Source organism: Suncus etruscus, chromosome 1 (genome assembly GCF_024139225.1).
Source record: "Suncus etruscus isolate mSunEtr1 chromosome 1, mSunEtr1.pri.cur, whole genome shotgun sequence".
Taxonomy (NCBI): domain Eukaryota; kingdom Metazoa; phylum Chordata; class Mammalia; order Eulipotyphla; family Soricidae; genus Suncus; species Suncus etruscus.
The window spans coordinates 45603270-45628825 of record NC_064848.1 but is presented as its reverse complement, the minus strand read 5'-3'; the positions used below and the strand labels follow the sequence as shown (position 1 = coordinate 45628825).

Genomic DNA, 25556 nt, shown 5'->3' with positions numbered 1-25556 from the left:
CAGAGCGGAAGTAGTGATGTTTTCCAAACCATCATGATGACAAGTGGCTTCCAACAGATGTGGCTTATTGTACATTGCTGACTGTTGCTATGGGAAGTTTCTCTTAATTGGACAGGAAGTGTCTGATTTCATCTGTATTAGAAGAACCAGGAAGCATACAGGGAGGGGTGAGTTTGGAAGTATGTGGAATAGATAAATGTGCTACTGCGACAATCAAAATGACAGATGGAAATGGCTCATGAAGCTTTCTTTCTTTTTTAGGGAGGGCACACCAGTTTGATGCTCAGGGGTTACTCCTGGCTAAGTGCTCAGAAATTGCCCCTGGCTTGGGGAGACCATATGGGACGCCGGGGATCGAACCGCAGTCCTGATCCTTGGCTAGCGCTTGCAAGGCAGATACCTTATCTCTAGCACCACTTCGCCGGCCCCTCAAGAAGCTTTCTAAATCAGGATCTGCTACTTATTCCTGCTTTAAATCACCTGAGAATATTGAGGTCTCTCTCCACACCTAATATCTATCTTGCAGGGACATGATACAAATGGGGAAATAATATATTGTGGAATGTTAAGTGTCACATTTGTTATCTAGAGTAGGAGTTGACAAACATGGACTGAGTGCCAATCCAGAATTTTATTTTTAAATACCATTTCAATGGGGCACATTCTCACCCATTCACTAGTTTATTGTCCCCAGCAACCTTACTCTACAACTGCAGAGTTGAGTCTTTACAAGAAACCTTACATCTCTCACTCATGGTCTTAGTGTAGTTACCTCAGGAGACCAGCAGGGAGAGAGTACTTCAGGCTGGAACACTGCCAGATAGCTTCATGGGGGTGAGGTGGGATGGGGTTTCAAATTGTGTACCTTGAAGATTTCCAGGACTTAGCTAGAAAGGAGAGGAAGGTAGAGACTATTCCAGTCAATGAAGCCTCCAGGTGATAGCACTTACAAGGGAAAAGTTTGCAATGCAGAATTATTTGAGACATGAACAAGATGGAAGTATAGAAACAAAAGCTGTGTCTGAATTGCAGTCTTGAAGTTAAGGTACAAACACTCTAACTGATAAAATACATATTTTTTTTATCTTAGCCTGAATGGATAGGATGCAGTGGGGGCAAGTGTCTTTTTAAGACCATTCAAGTTCAGAGAATTCATTTATTAAAAAAAATGTCTTCATGCCTAGACCCAATTCTAAAAATTCTGTCTTGATTGGTCTCTGGTGGAACATTTTTGGAAAAACTTTTACAGGTGACTCTACTGTACAATGGGGAACCCCTCCCTTGATGAGGGGAAATAACCAGGCACTATGTCTGCAGGAGCCCAGCTCTAACCAGGTAGACAGAGCAGGTGCCCACCATATGTGAGTTAGAGTAAGTCAGCAATATTGGCTTGTAGCGGAGCCAGCCTGATAAACCTCGGTTTTACTAGAGTCAGCTACATAACATTCAGTTGGCCACATTGTTTCCAATAAAAGAAATCACTCCTGCCTGCCCTTTCTTGATCCCGAAAAAGCCCACAATGATTAGTACAATATTGACTCAGAGTAATATAAATCACGGCATTTATTGAATTTATGCTCACTGTTATTTTAACATGGCTATTTACAAGGCCTTATACAATTTGCCCTCTGCCTGTGACCTCTTGAATTGTCTGTCTCCAACACAACCCTGGGGACTCCTTTTCTGTCACACTACAATAGTCTCTTTGTAGTTCCCTGTACACACAAGACACACCTCTGCCTCAAGGATCCCACATGACTCCTCTCTATCCAGGATATTTTTTTCCTCCTTATCCTTCCTCTAAAATTGTGTGTAACTTATTATTCACATTAAGTCTTTGCTCAAGGTCTGTCTTCTCAGTAAGTCTTCTCCTGACCATCTACTTGAAATAGTATCATGTAGTTTCAGCAAAGTAGCAGGACAGTGTGAAGACATGGACCTACATCCCTCCTGCATTTTTTAGCACACAGATGCACTGAAGAATTATACTTTCTGAAAAAGGATCAGATACCTGGAGGAACATTGTTCTCAGGGAAAAATGTGATGGGTGAAGGTGAGAAAAATTCATAATATAGTTTCACCTGAACAGCATTGACCTGAGAAAGAGGGAGGAAAGCTGTGACATAGATTTTATATAGAGAGATGAGTCCCACATATGGGACCCAGGCTTGTGGGCACTGTTTAAATCAGGAAAGTATCACCGGAATTGTTAGAAACAAGGGTCTTGCTGAACCACAGTGGGACCTAGGTGAGGAGACCTGTGATCAGCCACTGGTAAGGTAGGTAAACACAGGCAATGATGGAAGACAGATTACTAGGAAACAATCAGAGTCAGAGTTGCTGCCTGATGCTAGGCCCATGTTTGGTACTTGTACTTTACAGGATGTTAACTGGTGGCCTGAGCCTGTGACCACTGCTGCGTATGATATATATGCTAGGGAGGTTGTTGGTAGAGGCTATTGGAAAACTGTTGGTGGAAAACCACTAGTGGCTTCCATTTCAGAGACATTTCTCTCCAAGGCCATCGTTCATGTATGTAAACCATTTGTCCTAAATATGCCTAGGCCCATCACTAGGACTATGCTCAATCATGTTTCTTGCTCCAGTCAGAGCTTAGAGCTCTCAAACTGGAAGTGATCTGTAAGGGAGGCAAGTAGAAACATCCTCTCCTTATCTATGATCAATATTATATATACAGCCTCAGTGAAAGACTCAGGCCACAGAACTTATAGATCAGAAATGGGCCACAACTGAGGTTGGGGAGGGTAAATGATAACAACATGGATGGAAAATTCCTGGCCCAAAAACTGGCCTCCTTGGATGTGGAGGGTGAGGTGGTAGTAGTGGTGGTGGATGCTGATATCCTTCCTTCAGCTTGGAGATCAATAGCCATAGGGAGGCTCAAATCCATAGTACCCACTAATGGCAATCTCTCTACTCCTATTGTTTTAGCTTCCACTAGCTGTTTTGGCATGAGTCCCAGTTAAGTAAACAGGCACAATGATGTCACCAAATAAAGCACCAAATACCACAGAATCTTGGGTAGATAGCCCATGAGTCTATTTGGCCACTTATAGTTTTGACATAAGGTCTCATTGCATACTTAGGAAACTCAACTATTTAAACACAGAGAAGTAAATACATAATCTCAAATAAAATGGAGAAAAAGTAATATGCCATGAATTATAGAACCAAACAAATATCCAGGGAAATGTCAAATGTTCTGGGACTAGGAACCATCCAAATATGAGCTTAAATAATTAAAATTTTCACTATAGTTTACGTAACATAGTTATAATAGTGTGAACATTTATAGTTTTTATATAGTTACTGTACCTTACCAGTTCATTAACTTTTAACAAGCAAAGTTAAAGCAACATTTTTAGGAACAATGTTAGCTGAAATAAAAAAAAAAACTAGTCAATAAACAAAAGAAAATTACAAAAAAGAGAAAATATAAAAATCTAGCGATAAATTTACACACTCTTTTCAAGTGTAAAGAAACATGTTCATTGAACATGTTTAGACATACTTCAAACAGCAAGAAAGAGATATAGGGACAGTTGTGGAGGGTGGTGTGCACTTTGATTGTGATGGGTATGGTAATGTTGTATATCAATATAATAAATTCTAATACTACTGCAACTTTCTAAACTACTATAAATAATAAAAATGGTAATAGTTGTGGGCCTGAACTGTTTTTATAGGTTCAGGGGATATGGCTACAGACCTATTTCAAATCTTTTGCACAACATATGGAGTATCTCCGGGTATAGTCCCCGAGAATAGCTCAGTGTACCCTCATCCCCCCCAAAACACCTTAAGAGGCCAATAAAATAGAATTATTTTAAAAAATAAATACTTTAATTGAATCACTGTGGTACACAGTTACAAAGTTGTTCATGATTCAGTTTCAGTTATATAATGTACAACACCCTTCACTAGTTGTTATACATCTCCCACCTTTCACATCTCATACCACCAGTATCCCCAATTTCCTTCCCATACTTCCCCCTGCCTGCCTATGGGGCAGATAGTTTTGTTCTCTCTCTTTTTATTTTTTTGTTTTATACACTGTGTTTTTCAATATTGTTACTGAAGGGATATCATGCATCTTACTTTATCTCCTTTCAGCACCCAGTTCTTGTCCAGAGTGATCATTTACAACTATCATTGTAATAGTGATCCTTTCGCTTCCCTAACTGTACTCCCCTGCTATTTGTGGTAAGCTTCCTACCATGTATTGGTCCTCATGACACTCATCTCTGTTGTCCTGGATATTAATACCATACTATATATCCCACAAATGAATGTAATCATACTATATCTATCCCTCTTCTTCTGACTCATTTTACTCAACATACTCTTAACATCCTTTCCATATATAAGCACATTTTATGACTTCATTTTTTGTAACAGCTGTATGGTATCTCATTGGTGGAAGTAATACAGTTTCTTCATCTATTCATCTGTTATCAGGAACTTGGTTTTTTTTCCAGATTCTGGCTACTATGAAACGTTCTGCAATGAACATGAGTGCTTATTGTGCCTTGGGTTCCTAATGTATATTTCCAACACTGGTATTGCTGGATCATGTGGAAACTCAAATTCTAGTTTTTTGAGGAGTGTTTATATTGTTTTTCAAAATGGCTGGAGCAGTAGACATTCCCACCAACAATGAACGAGAGTCCAATTTTCCCCACATCTGAACCAGCACTTGTTTGCTAGTCTCTGTGGTATGAGATGATACTTCATCTTTGTTTCGTTTGCATCTCTCTGATATAGATCATTTTTATGTGCCTTTGGCCATCTGTATTTCTTCTTTGAGGAAATGTCTATTCAACATTTTCCCCAATTTCAGATGTGGTTAGATGCTATTTTCTTTTTTAAGCTCTACCAGTAACTTAGGTATCTAAGATGTTAACTCCTTATAAGATGGGTACTGGGTCAATAGTTTCTCGGATTCTGTGGGAGAACTGTGTATCCTAGTCACCATTTCCTTTGAGGTACAGTAGCTTTTTAGCTTAATGTAGTCTCATTTCAACAGGATACTTTTAAAGATAAAAATGAATTGATTATAAACTTTCAGGATTGGAATACAAACTGAGAACAAGATTGAAGGGAAGTAGATGGACTGGAAATGACTCAAGGGAACAGGTATGTGTGGGTCATGGACACTCCGTTGTGGCTGAGTATATACATATCTAATTTATGTAAAAGTATACAACTTTTAGCTGTAAATGTCAACACCAATGTAAAAACATTGTCTTAACTATAATAAGATAAAAATTTACAACAAACAGACTATTTTGATTTACCAAAATCAACAACCTCCTACAGTATCTGTCTTAAAGATTATAATAGAACTTAATAGTAAATGAGAAAACATAAACAATAGAATTGATGAGTTGCACAGTATGGTAGAATAAAACATCCAGAGAAAAAGGCAAGTATAAAAATGATTGCACCAACTGTAAAATTGTGAAAGAACCCAGTGGTGCTACAAGAGGCTCAACATCTTTATAATAGGGTTCCCAGAAGGAGAAGTGAAAAGGGTAGAAATTCTGTTATAAGATATATTAAACCAAGAATTTCTCTAAATTCTGTTATAAGATATATTAAACCAAGAATTTCTCTAATTGGAGAAAGGACCTGAACTTTTAAATATTCAGAGTCCCAAACAAATTAAACTCAAGAGACACCCCCAATACATTAAAAAATGTTAAAGATAAAACAGAATTATGTAAGCATAGAGGGAAAATTAATTATATAAATATTCCTAAAAGACAATATGAGAACTTTTCTGGAAGACTTGCACTACAGAAGGGAATGGCAGAGTACATCAAGTGCTGAAAGAAAAGGATTTTCAACTGAGAATGCTTGAAACTGCCAGATTAACACTTAAAGTCAAAGAAGGGATAAGGAGTTTTACAGATAAACAAAAATTAAAGTAATTCATAGCACTTGCAGGAACCATTAAAGGGACTTTTATATAGGGAAAAGTAATTACACCTTGAAGTACCAAAGCACTTAAATTATACAACATAGAGCAGAGAGAAGAATAAAAATGTAGCCTTTAAAATGAGTATCAGGTTAATTGATTCCATAGGCTACAAGTATCAAACTTTATACACAAACTTCCAGACAACCATACAATGAAATATTCTGGGACCGGAGAGATAAAATGGAGGTAGGGTGTTTGCTTCACATGCAGAAGGACAGTGGTTCAAATCCTGGCATCCCATATGGTGCCCTGAGCCTGCCAGGAGTGATTTCTGAGCATGGAGCCAGAAGTAACCCCTGAGCACTGCCGGGTGTGACTCCCCAATGTCCCCTCAAAATGAAATTTACTGAAGAAAACCAAAATAAGTCTGAAAGGAAGTCAAACAAAATACAAAGGAGATTAATGACAATGTAACAGAATATGAGATAAATAAAAAATTACACTTAAAGAAAACAATGTAAAATAGGTAATAAAATGGAAATAAACACTAAAATTCATCAACAGTCTTAGATTAATAATTAAAAGGCATAGAGTAGCTGCATTTGAAAAATCCAACAGTTCGTCACCTATAATGACAAATACAGGCTTACAGTAAAGGTTAGAAGATAGTTTCACAACCAAATGGAAAAGACCATTATTATTTCACTCTATGTGTAATATAAGGATTTAAAGTTGATGAACAGACAAAAACCAAAACAGTAGACAGTGACAAAAGAACTGAGGAAAACAGTTCTGAGGAAAACTGAGGGTAGTGGCAAGGGAGAAAAGGTAATGACCTCCACCTTTTACCTTTATATAATTTCTGAAAATATAAATAAAATTGCATCCTTCTCCCATGGCACAGGTACTATTCCATCTTTCTCTCTTGATTCATTTTTCTCCATAGCACTATTAACTTCTTTTTGTTTGTTTGTTTGTTTGTTTGTTTTGGCCACACCCATTTGATGCTCAGGGATTACTCCTGGCTAACCACTCAGAAATTGCCCCTGACTTGGGGGGACCATATGGGACGCAAGGGGATCGAACCACCGTCCTTCCTTGGCTAGCGCTTGCAAGGCAGACATCTTACCTCTAGTGCCACCTCGCCAGCCCCAGCACTATTAACTTCTAACATACTATGCCATTTACTTCAACTTACTTCTTTCTTTTTTTCTATGACTACAATGTAAGCTGTATTAAAGAGATACTTTAATATCTTGAATTCTTTGCTATATCTTAAGTTCTCTCAATGATGCCTGAAACATAGAAGGGGCTTAGTAAATAAGTGCCTAAAGCATCAGTGTTAAAAATGCTGTTACCTATTTTCCCCAAACTGAATGAGAATAGTTCCTCTCTTAAACCCTCTTGATAAAAAAAAATTTCCTCCCTTTATTGTTCCCTTTGACTTTTTTTTGAAAATCTACAGAGCTTTATCACATATTATTGATTTTATTGGAATGTCTCTTCTGATTCTTAGCTCTTTCGAGGTTAGGAGAGTAGCACAGGCTTTCACATCTAATAGAGAGCATGTCAGAATTTAGAAACAAAGATGTTGGCCTCCCATCCCTATAACAAGGCTTTCTACACTTGCACACCTTAGTAGCTCTCCACAGTCTTCTAACATCTTGACTTGAGTGGTCTGGAATGTGTCATTGCCACATAGGAGGCATATCAGTTTCAATAAGGAAAACCTAAACAATCTGTTAGTTGTATAGAATATTTTTCTCTTATATTAATCTATTGACCACATTTTTTAAATCCATGTTATTTCCTTCATATTCCCGGTTGCATCCACTTCTTTTTTACTTTCTCCAGCTCTTGATTATGAGTCCCAATTTTCTCTCACTGGAATACTACACTTCCTAAGTGGCATATTCTATCAGTTCCTCCTCTTCACTAAAGTCAAAGCAGACTTCTCAAGACATAAATCAGATGGTGTTTCTTTCCTGCTTTTGAACTCATTAAAAGCTTCTAGTTGCATGCAGGGCAAAGTGCAAAATCTTATTGCAGCACACAAACTGCTGGCAATGTGCTCTCACTGATCTGTCTACTTCAGCTGAGGCTGCTCTTCCTGTAGTTATTACTGTGATGACTTCTTAAAGGCTTTATGCTTTCACAAACATGAAACATAGGGGAATTCAGCACCTTGGCTGGCTCCTTTGCATGGAATTTTCTGGAATTCCTGTTTGGAATTCCCTTTCCTCACCAGGATAACTTCTACTTCATCCCCCAGGCTGAAAGACCCTTCCTTGAAAGAAAACACCATATGATTTCACTCACATGTGGTACAAATAAAGGAACAAGAAATAAATCAATCATTTAGATTAGACCAAATGAGCAATTACCAAAAGGAAGGGAAAGAGTGGTATATCAATTGGGTAAAAGGGGTCAAATGTATGGTGAAGGATAGAACTGTATGGCTTTGAGTGGTGAGCTCATGTAGTATATACATGTGCACACCAGAGACTGATATATTATAATGAACAAGGTTACTTGTTCATTTGAGCTTGAGATTCTGCATCAACGAATGCCTTACTGCGCGTAACAAAGAATTGTGGAACTGTGTCACAAACCAGTCAGTCTCTGAATTCTAACTCTTAAAGAGCAGAGAAGAAAAAGTGCATGCTACTTGTGTCAAATGGTCAGAGAGAAAACCATCTTTGGCAGAGATGTGTAGGCCTCTACTTAACTGCTGGGCCTCTTTAGGGCTGAGAGAAGAGAAACTGTTAAGTATTCAGAGCTCTGGGGCTGAGGTCTGCTGCCTTGAGGGGGTCATGTTGATGCTGCTGGAGAGTTTCGTGTGTGTTGGCTGTGCCCCTAGAGTCCCTGGCTGGGAGAGGGGCCAGGTACAATGACTTCTTTCATGGAAAAACTTGACTCTGCAAACTCAGCCTCAAATGCCTGAATCCCTTTTCCTCTTGGCAAAACTCACAAGATTTGAAAACAGGCTCTTTCCATTTGGCATTCTGTGGACGAACAGGACATGTGTTTCTGGCAGAGTTATCACGAAGAGTCCTGCGGCATTGGGAGCTGCTCACTCACAAAAGAGAACTTATGAACAAACACGGGAGTTGGACAATTGTAGATATTTGTTCTGTGAGATATTCTAAAGGGTGCTGAACTTTAATACAATATGCTTGAAAAAGGAACTGAAATGCTTTTCTTACTGATCCTCAGTAAGTATTTTGTTACCAAAGACACCTGACGTCATCAAATTTTGACAAAAAAATTCCAGGGTCTCTATAATACAGATTGTCTATTTTCTGACTTGTGTGTAAAAGATCTATACATATGTGAGCTGTGAAATGAAATGAAATGTGTAATTTTACCTAAAATAATAAAAAAGTAAATTATGTCAAGGAATGATTTTCAAGGCACTGGGCATGAGATAATAAGGGGAAGTGATTTCTAAAAGATGGGGGGAAAATAAGGCAAGTTTCCCATTTTGTGGTTCAGGAAAACCCAATGATCTTCTGAATTTAAGAAAGAAAATAAAAATTACAAGGTCTTATGATGGCTAAAGATCACCGGAGAGAATATGAAAGATGAGGATGAGAGTACTGGAGAGAAAGAGACAGAGGAAAGGAGGGAGAAGAGAGAGAGATAAGTACATATATGTATGAGGAATCAAGTATATAAATTCTACAAGGTCACTGTCAAGTATTCAGATAAATGCATGTATATGTAGATCTACCTAGAGCAGGGCAAAGGGAAAGAATTTTCTAAAAGAATTAGAAGTACTTGTGTTCAACATCCACACAGTATCAAAAAGAGTATACTTGTTTCCATTAGCCAGACCATAAAACCTCATGCTTCACAGGGCATTTGGATAGAAGGTGGAGTGATGCCTGAGCACAGTTGGGTGGGCCAAAAAAAATAACTCTAAATATCTTTACATCCTACCTAATACATATTTATTAGTCTATTAATCAAGATTCTCCAAAACTTGATGCCATTTAACATTCTATGTCTTCAGCAATCCTGAACAGAATTTCCTTGCTGGTTTATTCTTTTATCCTCCCACCTCTATTTTCATCAAGAGACCATAATTTATAGTACTATTTAGAGTGCTTGCTTTCATTCACCTATGTCCCAGGAATTCCCCTCACAACTCCCCTTTCCCATCTAGGTAAGCTCATTCTGCAGTACAATTATTCAGAGAATAATATCCAGAGTCTATTATTAGCATATCCAAAGTATTCAGAGTATATCCAGAGTATGCCCAGAGTATCCAGAGTATATTAACAGAGTATCTAGAACATACTATTCAGAGTAGCAGAGTACACTATACAGAATATACTTATATACTCTTGCTCTAAAAGGATCACTCATAGATTAGAAATGTAAACAGGCCGAAATGGGAACAGTTAGATTAACAGATAGACCATTAGTTGGGATGATCAAATAGAGGAGAGCACCTCAGTGGTTGGCCTGAAGGTCAACCTTGAGTTGACAAGCATTAGCTGTGGCTTATTTCTGCAAGTTTGTATTCCCATTCTAAGTTTAAAGCAATAACATTTGTTTCTAAATAGACACGTGATACATATCTCACATTTTCATCTTTAGGCTCATGACATCTTTGTCACTATTAGTACCTACTTCCTTTCCTGTCTGCCTATTTAAATCCTTCCCATCTTTTAGTGCTCATCTCCAAAGCCTCATAGTGAGTTTCTAGCTTGTCTCAAATGACCTACTACTTCTCAGAGTCCTGATACTTGACATCATTACCTAATTCATCTCCACAATTCCATGTGGAATCTTTCCTAGTTCTATACTGCTGGCGAGACACCAGCCCTTTCTATACTAGAGTTCCACTTGCCCAGGCAGTTTTACACAGGGGCTTTATGGATATTGACTTGCTGTCTCATTCAAATGTAGTAGTCTGAATGTGAACTGGGGTATTATGGTGTCTCTCAACTGTGAGATTTAAATACCAGTCTAAAGTAACAAAGCACCATAAAATAGCAGTGGAATGCAACAGCATAAAGCACAATAAATTCTTATTGCCCATGGCTAAAATGAGACAAAATATTATTCCAGAATAAGGGAGAAAGAAAGTAAAGCTATCATGAAAAAATATGAGCAGGTTAACTTTTCCAGCATGCTAAATGACACCTGAGTGACCCAAAGAGGTATTGAACTTGAAAATAAACAATTGCTGCATACCCCACTTGCCAGTACTTGAATATGATTAATAGTTATAACAATTTCTCATAGTGATGCATCTAAAATAAAAAGTTTACAATGAATATATTTAATTTAGAATAAGTTTACCATTTATAAGCCAAAGAAAATATGCAATTTGAAACTTCCATGAATTTTGATCAACATGATGTGGAAAAACTCAATGCCAAGCTTGTATAAGTTATGGGAAACAGAATAGGACTACTTATTTCTATATTTTGTATATACTTATTGTATATTTATATTTTGTTTTAATAGTTTGTATTTTCAGGAATACAGAAATTAGAAACTTTTTTAATATGTTCATAAGCTAATTTAAGATGACAATGAAACATAATCTTCCCTTGTAATCCTGAAGATACTGGGCCATGGGAATATGATGATAAGTCATTCCCACTATGATTGGGAATTCACTGTCCTCATGATCCATGCTAGGCAGTGAGGAGAAAACAAACTTTAAACTTTGAGCTGTGATGAATTCTAGCTATTAAGACTCAATATCACTAAGAGTCAGCATTAGGGTCTCATTCATTTTGTAAGCCTCTATTCCCCCCATCCACAACTTTGCAGGCAGATATTCATCCAACTTCATTGATTATGATGGGAAGGTAGAGGTTCCTTTCAATCTCCACAATCCTCATATGAGAGCATCTGACTTGGAAGCTCTGCACAATTCTGCCTGAGAGACAGCAATGTAGGCAATAACTGACCCCCCAGGAAGTCTACCTAGTAAATTGACTTAAACTCATATCTTGAGTGTTTTTCTGGATTGGATTAAGGGCCAAAGAGACTGCATGTGTGTGTGTGTGTGTGTGTGTGTGTGTGTGTGTGTGTGTGTGTGTGTGTGTGTGTATAAGTGTATATTACTGATCTTACAGGTTTCTATTTGAAAGCTAACTATAATTCTAGGTGGAAGGAGGTCATGGGGAAGTACTGGGAAACTATTGGCCATGATAGAAGAGATACAGGAGCTGTCCTTTACTGCTGTATCTTCCTCAAAGCTCAATGAGTAAATCTGATTGAGAGGATCTGGATTATGGCATTAGCCCAAGAGGATTCGGAAAGGAGCCACATTGGAATCTAGTCAAACTAGAGTCCAGACTAAGAACGGCACTCACCTCATATGGAAAGTCAGCCAAGTTTCCACTGGTGAGTCTGGATTCTGTAGGCAATTTAGTGATTTCCTGTTGGCCACCCCCCTACTGCTGCCTCCCTCCCACCTGCAAGCAGTCACCCATCCATAAATCCTGTCCTGTCTTGGATTTCTGCCCAGTGTTCCAGAGGGTTGGACTCACCAAGGAGAGCAGAATTCCCAGGATCTAGGACCAGCTGTGTTCCCAGGGGAGATGTCAGTACTGAAGGAAGGTTCGGTCCAGTGGCTGAAAGTAAGGCCTTGATGTCTTCCAACTGTGTGGGGATTTCTGGGGGATCTGTAAAAAGGTAGATGGCATATCAGGTAGGTAGAGCATAAAGACTATACTAAGAAGAGGTGAAGAGGTATACAATAAGAAATCTGTGTGTCATTACTATTATTATACTTAAACATAATTTTCTCTGATCCCTGAAATTATAAGGACAATAATAATAATCAGGGGCCGGAGAGATAGCATGGAGGTAAAGCATTTGCCTTTCATGCAGAAGGATGGTGGTTTGAAATCCGGCATCCCATATGGTCCCTCGTACCTTCCCCAGGGTGATTTCTGAGCATAGAGCCAGGAATAACCCCTAAGCGCTGCCGGGTATGACTCAAAACAAAAACAAAACAAAAAAATAATCAGACATGTTGCTTTCAAGAGATCGTTACAACAAAGCACTTTTTTTTTTATCATAGTACCATTGTGTAGGTAAATAAAACCATATATAACTTGAACCATGTATAAGTCATATATAAAAATATAAAACTAATTTTAAAATAGTTAATACTTCTTCAGTATTTAATTATGAAAAGTCCTGGGCTAAATTGTTTTCGTCTCCCTCAGTTTGAGAAATAATTGTCATACCTGATTGTATTAAGATTAAGTCACTCAGTGATAATAGTTTAGTTTACATATATTGTAAAGGAAAACAACAATAAATAGAATTTATGTCCATTTATTGTCACTCCTCATGTAGTTATAATTAAAAAGTTTTTTCCTTGTAATGAAAAAGCAGGATTTATTTCTTGACCATTTTTGTAAATATTATGTAGCAATGCTATGTGTAGTCATCCTGTTGTACTTCACTGAATCCTTTTGCTATTTAATTCTTCTAACACTATTAGATGGAGGCATTTTGTTATTGTTCCCAGAGATAGTGATAAAGCACAGAAATTTCATGATTAAAGAGAACCTACATGTCCTTTCCTATGAATAAAAAGGTCAAGCTGTAAATTTTCTTTATGATCTCAATGTTTCTGTCCAAGTATATAGTCTGTTATTAAAAATCATAATCTGGGGTGAAGTTATCTGGAATCACAATGATCACCTTTAATGACAAATTTAGTGGGAATAATCTAAAGTAACAAAAATGGGAAGTATCACAGCATATTAATTTCACTAAACAAAAAGAATTGAGTACTAATAAACATAGTGCTATATATTTCTAAATTTTCCTATAAAATAACAGAATTCCATTCCTCTTTTTCCTGAATTGCCTAAAGCTTTCGATCCAAACTCCCAATTCCCACCTTTTCCTCATAGAGTATGTATTGGTATGGAAAGTGAAGCAAAAAGTTTTTTGTTCATAAAATTGATGGTTATGTCAATCTGTTTAAGTAGGCCTACTATATACTGGTGATCTTGTTAGGTACTTGTGAGGGATGAAAAATATGACAGAAAGACACTGGAGTTTACTTTAGACACATACTTCTTTTGAATTTTCTTTTTCTGAAACCCCTTATATACAAAATATGATACTGATCTTGGTATTTGTGTGTGGAGAAAGAGACAGAGAGAGAGAGAGAGAGAGAGAGAGAGAGAGAGAGAGAGAGAGAGAGAGAGAGAGAGAGAGAGAGAGAGAGAGAGAGAGAAAGAGAGAGATGAGAGGAGAGAGAAATGCCTGCTTTAGAGGCAGGTGGGGGAGGGTAGGTGGGAGGGAAGAGAGCATCTAGGAGGGTGAGAAGGAAACTGTTGACATTGTGGCAGGAAATAAGCACTGGTGAAGGTTGTACACTGTATGACTGTAACAATCATGAACAACTTTAAGTGTTAAAACTAAGTGGTAAAAACTAACTATAATATGAACAACCTTGTAACCATAGTATTTATGTTTTTTTTATTTTATTTTTGGGCTACACCCTGTGACACTCAGGGGTTACTCCTGGCTATGAGCTTAGAAATTGCTCCTGGCTTGGGGGACTATATGGGACTCTGGAGATCCAACCTAGGTCCATCCTAGGCATGCGCCGGCAAGGCAGATGCCTTACTGCTTGTGCCATCGCTCCGGCCCTGTAACCATAGTATTTAAATAAAAAAAAAACTCAAAAAAATGATAGACACTAAACATAATATGCTAAAAATAAGGGTTTTATTGCACACCATAAAAACATTATGTTATGGGTTCTGGAAGCCTCACTTGGAACTGTAGCTCTGATCCTGTGGCTATGTTAGCTTGTTCACTAATATGGGCAAGTATTAAATCCCATTAAACTTTAGGTTGTCTATAAACTGATAAAAAATCTGAAAAAACATGATTTCAAGAACAGAGAATGACAGTTTAATCTCACAGTGGGTAGGGTGTTTGTTTTACATATTGCCAACCCAGGTTCAATCTCCAGCATCCCATATGGTGCCCTGAGCCTGAAAACAGTAATTGCTGAGTGCAAGCCAGGAGTAACCCTTGAGTTAGTTACCAAGTATGGCCACAAAACAAAACAGAAAGAAAAATTTCTCCAAACCTAGACTTTCTTCACTCATTCCCTTTATGAAGAATTCCTTCAAGAAAGCTGAAATAAAACATTTTCTTTCCTTTTGGGGGCAATGGATGTATTATACCCAGCAATGATTAGAGGTTACCTCCCTGTGTTAGGAGTGACCCCTGAAATTCAAGGAATTTATCTGGGACACACCATATGCAAGACAAGTGCCTTAATTTCTGTACTAAATGAATTCAGTTCCCTGAACAATATTTCAATATGTTATTGAATATTACTTCAAGAATATGAAACTCAAGAAGTCTTTGTTTTTATGCTGAGAATCAGAAGGAAATATTGTATCTCATCTTCAAAATTACTGGATCTCCTTTGGTCAAATATTAACACCACCGATGTCCCTATAGATTCTGCTCTATATGGATCTAAAACTCAATGAATTTTGTTTTTGTTCATATGAATAAATGAAAATGTATCTCATTTTACTTCACATTTTCCATATTACAGTTTAACTTACTAAATTTGGCAAGCAACATCTTTCTACGTGAAGCCCTCCCTTAAAAAATGAGGTTTTATTTTTTGCTGATTCAAAAGGGACATTACATCTTACATTCATAAAGTGCCAATAAAAACTAGCAAAATCTAACTAGTGAATCCAGGCTTCTGATAAAAAATTAGAAGTATAAAATGGTGATTTTCTCACATCAAGCTTGATTACAAAAAGACATTATGCTCTTCAAATACCATGTTCACCGTCACACTGTATTAGAATTGGAATGCTGCAAGAACTGACTCATAGAATATACATACTTCATTGGCAAAGCTGCAGTAGCAGCTACATATCTTAGTCTTCCAATTCTGTTAGCAGAGGTGACAAAAAAGGGTTATTAAAGAGAGATAAAGCCCATCAGTAAACTTGTAACTCAGTGTGGGGCAAAAGTCTCTGGGCTTCAGACTTCAGACTGGAAGCTCAGTAAGATGAAACCCAACACAACAGATGACACTCTTCACCACACTGATTTCTGTGCCTTTTAAGATAACTGAGGGTTTATAAAAACCACTAGTGAGATTAAAATCCCATAGAGACCTTTCTAAAATTTGAATGGGGAAGACCTAGAGACTTTATGCAATGGCATACCATCAACTTAATTTGTGTACACACAAATAAAAAGTTTAATTATTTTTCTTGAGGAAGTTCATAGTGTAGGTATATGAATATATATGTGTAGCATGGGATAATTCATATTTCTCATATTTTTGCGTTTTTCCCCTACAATTATAGCTTTTTATTTATGAGAAAGCTACCATATATGCTTTAATAATAATTGCTTGAACATATAATAAAAACAATTCTTTTTCCCCTCATCTTTACGAATTTCTCTGGAGGAGAGAGCAAAGTACTCTAGTCTATGAAAACAAAAAGAGTAATGAGTTACAACATGGCTGAATCTAACAATGAGAAAAAATTATACATTGAATGATTCACAGACATCATGCTGTTATTTTTTTTAATTATTTTTGGACTGTAGCAATAGTACAATGGGTAGGGCACTTTCCTTATAAGCAGCTGAACTGGGCTTGGTCCCCAGCATTTCAGACGATTCCCTTGAGTACCCCAAAGAGCTATGCCAGAAGTAAGCTCTGAGTATTCACTGGGTGTGTATCCATCCAAACCTTTATGCCAAAAATTCTGTTAGATTCTTAAAACAAAGGATTTTTATGTTTGGGAGGTATTTTTTTCTAAATATTTGTGCATTTCCAAAGTCATGTTGAAATACTAACCCAATCAAGGGATGATACTGGTAGGGGGTTTAATGAGACTTGATTGATCTTGAGGGAGAAATTTTCATGACTGAGATCAGCTCTATTGAAAAAAAGGCTTCAGAGAGTTGAGTTCATTCCTTTTGCCAGATGAGGACAAAGCAAGAAGCCTTCAGTCTGCAACCTGGGTGAAGACCTTTACCAGCAATGGATCAGACAATCACAATGAATTATCAACTTGCCAGAAATATGAAAATAGATTTTTTCTATTGTGCAAAAGCTACTTATTTTATGTCATTTTGTGAAAAGTTGCCTGAACAGATTAAGGGAAGATCACCACAGATTTTGGTCTCTAGATGAACAACGTTATATACTTCCTAATAGTGCATGAAAAAATTTGCATGTATGAATGTTTCTGGAGGAAGTCATCTATATGTTTCTGGAGGGAGTCATCTCTCTGATTCTCAAAGAAGGACTTAATATAGAAAGAATCAGTTTTACCCCTATAATCTTTGTCCACTTTTCTCCTTCCTATTTTGAGCATTATTCCACAAGATTAGAAAATAAGGTTTAGTAAAATTATTTAAATAGTTTATTCAAGGTCATACAGTATGTGCTAGAACCCAGTTCAAAAAAGATCTCTCCCTTACCTCAATTCTTTACACTAACAAGGCATAAATAGGGGAAAACCAGGATTATTGATCTTATATTGATTTTTTTTTAGATATATCTATTACTGCTCAGGGCTTACTCATGGATTGGTGCTTAGGGATTTCTTCTGGCAATGTACTGGGGGATCATGTATGGTGCTGAGAATATAATTATGGCTGCCCTCCACTTCTGTATTATCATTCTGGCCCATGATTTTACCTTTACAGACTTAATAGAATCAGGAAAGAGAAGAGATGGGTAGATAGCCCAAAGAGCCTTGAGCTGTTTACCGAGTATCAGTAGCTGGGTGTTCTCAATCAACTCTCCGTGCATATTGGCAGCCTTGCAAGTGTACAAGCCCTGATGGGAGGAGGACACATCTGTAAGCAGCAAGGAGCCCTCAGGCAGACGGAAAGGAGAGCCCAGTTTGCTTTTGTTCCTGAACCAAGTGACTTCAGCTTCAGGTACACCTACGAAGAAAAAGAAAAACTCATCAGACAAACATATTCAGGTGATTCCAGAAGAGACAATTATAAACCTTTTGCAATTCTGTTGTGTTCTTCAGGAAGCATCTGCCTGGGCGTCTTCTACCATGCTATTGCCAAACTAAACAATGCCTCTAACATAGTTGTCTTTTGATTCTTTCCTGTTTAAAGTGTATACTGATGAGGCAGGAAGGAAGTCATTTAAAGGAAAAGGAAGCAAGTAGTTGGCAAAAGGGACTTCCAAGATGAGAAGGGATATGCCATAGCTCTTTTGAGAAAAAAAATGTACTAAAATAAGAAAAATCTACACATTAAAATCATCAACAACTACATGAAAAAGATATTACGTTGTGTAATCAAGTTAGATACAGAAATACACAAATAATTCAATTTCTTGAAGTAAAAACAAAACCTGAACCATCATTCTATATGCTAGTTATCAAGGAATTGATTCCTTCAATGGGAGAAAAGTAGCTGGGCCACATATAATCTCATTTCTCATCCTTAGTACCATTGCTATATGTGTAATTTTCTGTGTATGTCAATAAAAACTCAAAATCTATAAAATACATCTACACATGCCTATAAATTAGATAAAACAAAAGTTACTGGATCATTACCAGAGTTTACACCATACATACTACTATATTATTTTGAAGATTGTATTTTCTTAGGATAAGAGAATATTAAACTGTGCATTAGTAATGCAATAAAAATATCAAATAAAGTACACCACATCTTCCTCAATCCAAGTTTACTGTGTGTGTGAGAGAGAGAGAGGGGGAGAGAGAGAAAGAAAGAGAGGAAGGAAAGTACTTAGGTACTTGCTGTTCCTGCATTCTCAATGGTGGAGAGAGAGAGAGAGAGAGAGAGAATGTGTGAATGTGTATAGGGATGGGATACTTGTCCTTGAAAATTGGGCTTTGCTTTTTAGCAGTGTGATGGTGCTGTGTCCTTTTCTAGACTTAGAATTCTAAGCTTTAATGAGGTGAGAGTAGGAAGGTGGAACTTTGGAAGTATTTTGGTCTAAGTGTGGTCTTACAAAGAAGCTTCTGATGTCAGTACCCACAAAGAAGGACACTAGACTGTGAGATCTCTTTCTGTACACTATGAGGGCACAGCAGAATTATAACTGTATTCAAGTCAGTGAAGAGTCTTCATCAGGGTCCAGGATCCTTATTTTATTTTATTTTTTTTGGGGGGGGGGCACACCCAGCGACACTCAGGGGTTACTCCTGGCCCTGTGCTCAGAAATCACTCCTGGCTTGGGGGACTGTATGGGATGCTGGGGGATCAAATCATGGTCCGTCCTAGGTCAGTTGTGTGCAAGGCAAATGCCCTACCACTGGACCACCACTTTGGCCCCAGGATCCCTATTTTAATTCCTCAGTTCACATGAGCCATTTGCCAACATTACCAGAATAGCCACGGTTGCTGCTGTGTACTTTTGGGTGTGGTCTCCACAACTCATGTACAATAGGAACTGAATGAATTTGATCCTGAAATTCCCAGTCACTGGAATGGTGAGAAATAAATGTCTGTTGTTTATTCCTTCCAGGATATGATATTTTATTATAACATCTAGATAGATGGAAAGTATTAACTCCACAGGTGATTTTCCCTGTGACTGAAATGCAGGCTTACAAACCCCATCCTTGGTTACGCCTTCTGAGAAGGACTGCTGAGACTCTATAAGAAGCAGATTTCTAAATAAATAGGAAGACATGAAGTCTGCAATATTAATCCCACAAACCTCCAGGGAACAGAAAGAGCCGTCCCCATGTATCATCTAACCTGCTGACTAAGCTTACAAAGTTTACACAGAGAACTTTTAGACACATATCCAGGGCAGAGTTAGATGGTCCTATCTTAGTAAATGTTGCTAAAGCCAGAAGCAGGCAAGAGTGATAACATTTGTCCTTAGCTTTTCTTGAGTTTGGGTTGAGTTTTTACCATTGGGGCCAAGGGTGGAGTTTCTCTTTAAGGGTGACCAATTGTTGAGAATAGAAAGCCCTGTATGAAATAAGCTCTATGTCTGCTATTTGTCCATAAATATTCTTTAGCAGTCTAATTGGTATCATCCAACTCAAAAACTCATAATATGGTCCCTCCTTAGGCAGTTGCTGTTTCTGCATTCTCAGTGGCAGGATGTAAGGTGGGGTGGGAGTGTGCTCTCAAGTTTCCTCACTAACAATGAGCTACCATGTTTGAATTCAGTGTTTTGGCTACTCTGCTGCCTTAGAAGAGATTTTCTACACCTAGTTTGTGGCCAAAGCATTTGCAAGGAACCAAAAAGTTCTTTTTCTCTTTGGGGGGAAGGGGATAGGAGTTATTCACAGGTTCTCTTAATTAAAATGTACTCATAATTCAAGGTGTACTTGAATTAGATGAAAAATCTCATAATGAGAAAACTGGTTGGAGAAGGTAGTAAAATCTGAGGGAGTTAAAGACTGGATAATCTTCGGTCCCCCTGTCCATAAGCGAGAGGCAAACTGTGACATTTGATGCTTAAGTGCATGAGAAAGGCTTACCTGGCATGATCTTTCAATATACCTGGAGGAATGATACAGGTGAGAAGTAGAGAAACTGACTTTTCATTGCTGCACCACTAGAGTGAGCAAGAGCATCATTATGTCTAGTCTGGTCATGCCATTCTGAATTTTGGACCCTGAGCTCAGCTTTTACATACATACATACACACATACATACATACATACATACATACATACATACATACAAAATCAGCATCACCTTTGAATGCTACCAAAGCATTCAAAATGTTTCTGTAAAATAAAATAAAGAAAACACCATTCTCTTCTCTTTAGAAAGAACAAGGGAAATGAGAGTCGGCAAATCAATTTCTACAAGGATTTTTTTGTGGGGTGAGGTGTATATGTGTGGGGGTGGGAAGGAGTGCTACAGATTACTCATACTTGTCATCTTTGAGGAAGACTTATGGATAGGACTAACTAGGACATGTATCCTAAGATGAATTAAATCTGTTATAGAGCAAAAGAGAGCCAGGTAACTGAACTAAAGGGTCCTTAATATACAACATAAGAATATGACTAATGAAGAAATGGATACTGTCTCCATGACTGAACTGGTAAGGAGTGCATATTTCCAAAAAATAGAATCATGGGACTTTTTCTGTGTAGTCCAAACATCCTGCAGCAGGATCCCTGCTCTCATCAGTCTCTCCTTTGCTCTGGGTCAGTGTACCTGCAAGGCAGTAGTCATAGGTAAGAGATATAGAATGATGAAAGAAGAGAGAGAAAGAGTATGAAGAGAGAGGTGGAGGACAGAGAGGTAGAGAACTCAGGTAATCATTTCTCATTTTCCCCAGAAGTGGTTAATGTTTCTTTCATTTCTCTTAGCTTCACACATCCATGAAAATAGTTGGATTTATAAGACAAGACTGAATATTTAACAAAAGGGCTGATAAATTAGGGTTCATTGGGGGAGAAACAGAAATGTTTAGGAAACCTTAAAGAAAAAGAGAAGCAACCTCGAGTTTTAGTAAAAATGTCACAGAAATGACAAAGCAAAGGGAAAAGAAATCCTATAATAATAGTTTTTTTTTAAATATGAAATGCTTCATGAATTTGGTGTCATCCTTGTTTAGGGGCCATGCTAATCTCAGTATCGTTCCAATTTTAGTATATGTGCTGCCAAAGTGAGCACAATAATAGTTTTTTTATGTATTGGAGAACTTCTCCTATGTGCACTCAAGTATGGATCTGTCAGCATAATAAATCTGCAGATAAAGATAATTTTGGTTTTATTATTTTTGGTGGGGATTGGGAAGGCTTCCAGCCTGGTACTTTGAACCCCATACAGAGAGTTGTACCTAAAAGGTGCTTCTGAATCTTTCTGGTACTAGTCAGACTGACTCTGACATTTCAAACGGTCAGAAAAAAGAAAGAGAAAAATTAACGAGGTAACAGGGACACTTTTGAAAATCAACTTTTGGAAATAGCAGAGTGTCTTAAAAGTATCAGTTGCATATGCCTATTATTGATGTTCAGCACACTTGTGCATTGAAAAACACTGGTTAGGGGATATTTAAGAAAAACTCCTAAATGTATTAAAAGGAGAGCAACATCAATCGAGCATTTCCTATAATACAAGCACTTTATAAATTATCATGTTTTTTCTTACAGTGATCCTCTGATATGTTATTATTAATTCCATTTCACTGATGAGAAAAGTAGAATTCATCAAGACTAATACTGCCTAAAGTGACAATACTTAAATTCTCATATGTGGGGCTGAAGCAGTGGCACAAGTGGTATGGCACTTGCCTTGCATGCTAAACTGCCCTAGAACAGACCTCGGTTCGATTCCCTGGTGTCCCATATGGTCTCCCAAGCCAGGATCTATTTCTGAGTGCATAGCCAGAAATAACCCCTGAATGTCACCAGGTATGGCCCAAAAACAAAAACAAAAAAATTCTTGAATGTATACAGATAGAACACTTGTTTTTTGCTATTCTTCATTACTTGGCCATCATTGAAAAATGACAGGGTAGGAATCCAAGCTCTTACATTTGATTCCACTGATCCCCAGTTTAATGAGTACACAGTGTTGCTTGCCTTTTTATCAGATTGCCTCCATATACAAGATCTGAATAATTGCACATATTTCTGGATTGTTGAATACTTTGTGTTCTATTCCTTTCTATGGAGGGGTTACACTCAACTGCATTCATGTCTTACTCCTTGCTCTGCACTCAGGATCACTTCTAGAGATACTCAAAAGACCGTATGTCCATATGTAGTGCCCAGGATTAAACCTAAGTTGGCTACATATAAACATTTTCCCCACTGTCCTATATCTCAATATCTAATGCTTTTCACTTTAATAATTAACCTATATCCTATTATTTTGACCCTAAGATTATAATTAGGAAAACATAGAATCCAATATAATAGCTTTGCTAACTCTCTTCTTACCGTGTTGTAGAAAAAAATAATTCTTTTTCTAATATGTTGTTAGGTAATAGTACCTTAAACAGAAAAAGTATTCAGAAAAAGTGACAGAAAATATACTTTATCATAGAACAAAGTCAAAGCTTTGTTGTTGACAAATTCCTGAATAGGTTCCACACATAAAATTTCTGGTATGCTTTATGTCTAAAAATAAAAGAAAGAAAAATGACTAGCATTACTTGTCCACCTATCTGGCTTATCTTATCAACAACACAATGCTTTGCCTGTTGCTTAAAAAGATCAATACATGAGTCTGGTCATAATAGCTTGTAACTTAATATGATTATAAATATCAGTGTATTTAATCTTCACTCAGTCACCAGGTAGGGTGGTGCTATAATATTATTTTAGAAATCCCAGGAAGAATTTTTTGTTAGCTAGATTATTTGTTATATTTGGAAATAGCTTCTGCCATGGCAGCTTGTCAACATGTTGAGGTAGAGCATCCACTGAAAGGTGCTTGACAAGAGGCACTTAAGAAGCTTTCCTGATGCCTTAGTGCAAAAAGGGAAAGAATGTAGTAACTCAGATATACACTTTTGAAATTATTCTAAAAATACCACAGAAGCCAGGAAAGGAGATTTTTAGCATTCCATACTTCTCCACAATGATTGTAGTAGTACTGATAGAAGTACACAAAACCCATTTCCTTCTTTTTCTGGGTACTAGCTGGACTACATTTTTCATCATCTGTGGTTGTTATGAGCAGAGAGGAGAAGAGGGGTTGTAAGAACAATACAGTGTGTTTCTTCTACATGTGATCCTTAAAAACTATCCTCTACATTAAGTTCACTTAATCTTTTGAGTGGCAGGCTAGATTTAATGATGAGACTTTGAGAGGCTGATCTACAATCTGAATAAATCAATGGGGGAATTGACCAGGGATAATCTTTGGGTTCTGTGGCAAACAATAATAATTTCGATTACATTTGATATTTTATATACTGAGATATAATGTTATGAGAGTCTAGTTTACTTTAAATAATGTACAGAAAACCACTGATACCTTGATGATTTATTTCTATATCATTAGTTCAACAATTTTATTCTGAGTATGTCTTTCAAAAACTTTCTCTGTACTTAGGTTAAAATCTCAAACTATACCATAGTCCATGAAAACCCAAATAATGGAACCCATGCCTACTCCCTCATCTACCTCCTAGCCACTATTCACATTTCAGAACTTAGAATGTGCATGTTCATTCTGCCTCAGGCCTTTGCACACTAATTTTGGGAAACAGTCCTTCTTCCTTTAACCATTATCTCTTATTTAGTCTTCTGAATTCAAATACTACATATTATTTGTGGGAAGTGTATAGTAGATTCTATTACTTTCTAAAATATAAAGCCTCAAAATACTCATTACTTAATATATTTTATGCTTAAGATTAGAAAATAATTTGTGAGCTTGCATTTTATAAGTTAAAAGCATACATATATAAAAATTTAATGAATGTCAACATGTTGGACACATATGGATGAATTTCTTTATGCAAATTATGCTATTTCAAATTAAGTTATTAAGTGGTCATTGAAATTTTTCCATAAGTGGGCTGGAGAGATAGCACAACATCTCTCTACAGCATGGCATTCGGCCAACCCAGTTTTGCTCCCTGTCATCCCAGTAGTAATTTCTGAGTATATAGCTAGGAGTAACCTCTAAATACTTCCTAGTGTGGTTCCCAAACCAAAAAAAATTCCAGAAAGAGGGGCAGAAATATATAGCATAGTGGGTGGAATCTTGCCTTGTATTTGCTGATCTAAGTGCTTACTTTGTTTATGGCACCCCATATAATATGATATCCTGTGCTTCACAAGGAATAAGCCTTCGGCACATCCAGGTATGACTTCCAAATAAAAAATAATAAAGAAAAAAAGAAGAAAAAGGAAAATTCTTCCTTTAAGAATAATTCAAAATATTCAAAACATTTAAGCAATGTGGTTTTTATGTGAATAACTGAATAAAAAAAACTATTGAATATATGCCTCATGAAATAAGACTCTGACATTATAAAGATGAAACTGTCCTTTGTGACAAAATAGATGGATCCTGAAGTAATTATGCTAAATAAAATAAAGTAAAAACAATTACAAGATGATTTCTTTAATGTGTGAACTATAAATAATTAAAGCAGACAAATGATCAAATCAACAGAATTTACTCCTAGACTTGATAAAAATATGGTAGTGAGTAGCCAGAAAAGAGAAGAATGGAAGAATGAGCAGAGTATTTTTGGTGATGATGATGTTGTAGACATGGTGAGTTCAATATATATATACAAGATGTGAAGTTAAATCTGTGAAAGTGTAAGTCTATAATATGTTCAGAGCGATGGGGTGAAGACTATCTTATTCATTAGTGCAGTGGTACATAGTATTGTATACTGCATAACAAAACTCAATCATGAACAACTTTGTAACTGTGTATCTCACAGTGATTCAATTAAAGGATCTATTTATATATAAAAAGAAGGGCAACTCACTCAATCTGTCAGAGATTCTTGTCTCCCTCCCTATATGGAAATGCAGGCCTGAAGGAACTATTTCCAGAAGACTTCATAAAGTTGGATGGCTAGAGCAAAGAAGAACCTAATATATGATGACAGATTAATGTATCTAATTTTCTGGAGCTACCTAATAATTCAGATAGAGCA

The 25556-nt window shown here is 37.0% G+C and overlaps 1 protein-coding gene and 1 non-coding gene across 2 annotated transcripts in view; both read right to left on the bottom strand.

Moving 5' to 3' along the window:
• The window catches only part of ADAMTSL1 (ADAMTS like 1), a 503362-nt gene that overhangs the window by 77704 nt on the left and 400102 nt on the right, over positions 1–25556 (bottom strand). Inside the window, 2 exon segments of the mRNA XM_049769401.1 lie at positions 12463–12597; positions 17717–17896. Coding sequence (XP_049625358.1) covers positions 12463–12597; positions 17717–17896 — 315 coding nt within the window.
• Positions 21493–21595, bottom strand: LOC126028572 (U6 spliceosomal RNA). Its single transcript, XR_007502447.1, has one exon. It is a non-coding gene; the product is annotated as a U6 spliceosomal RNA (small nuclear RNA).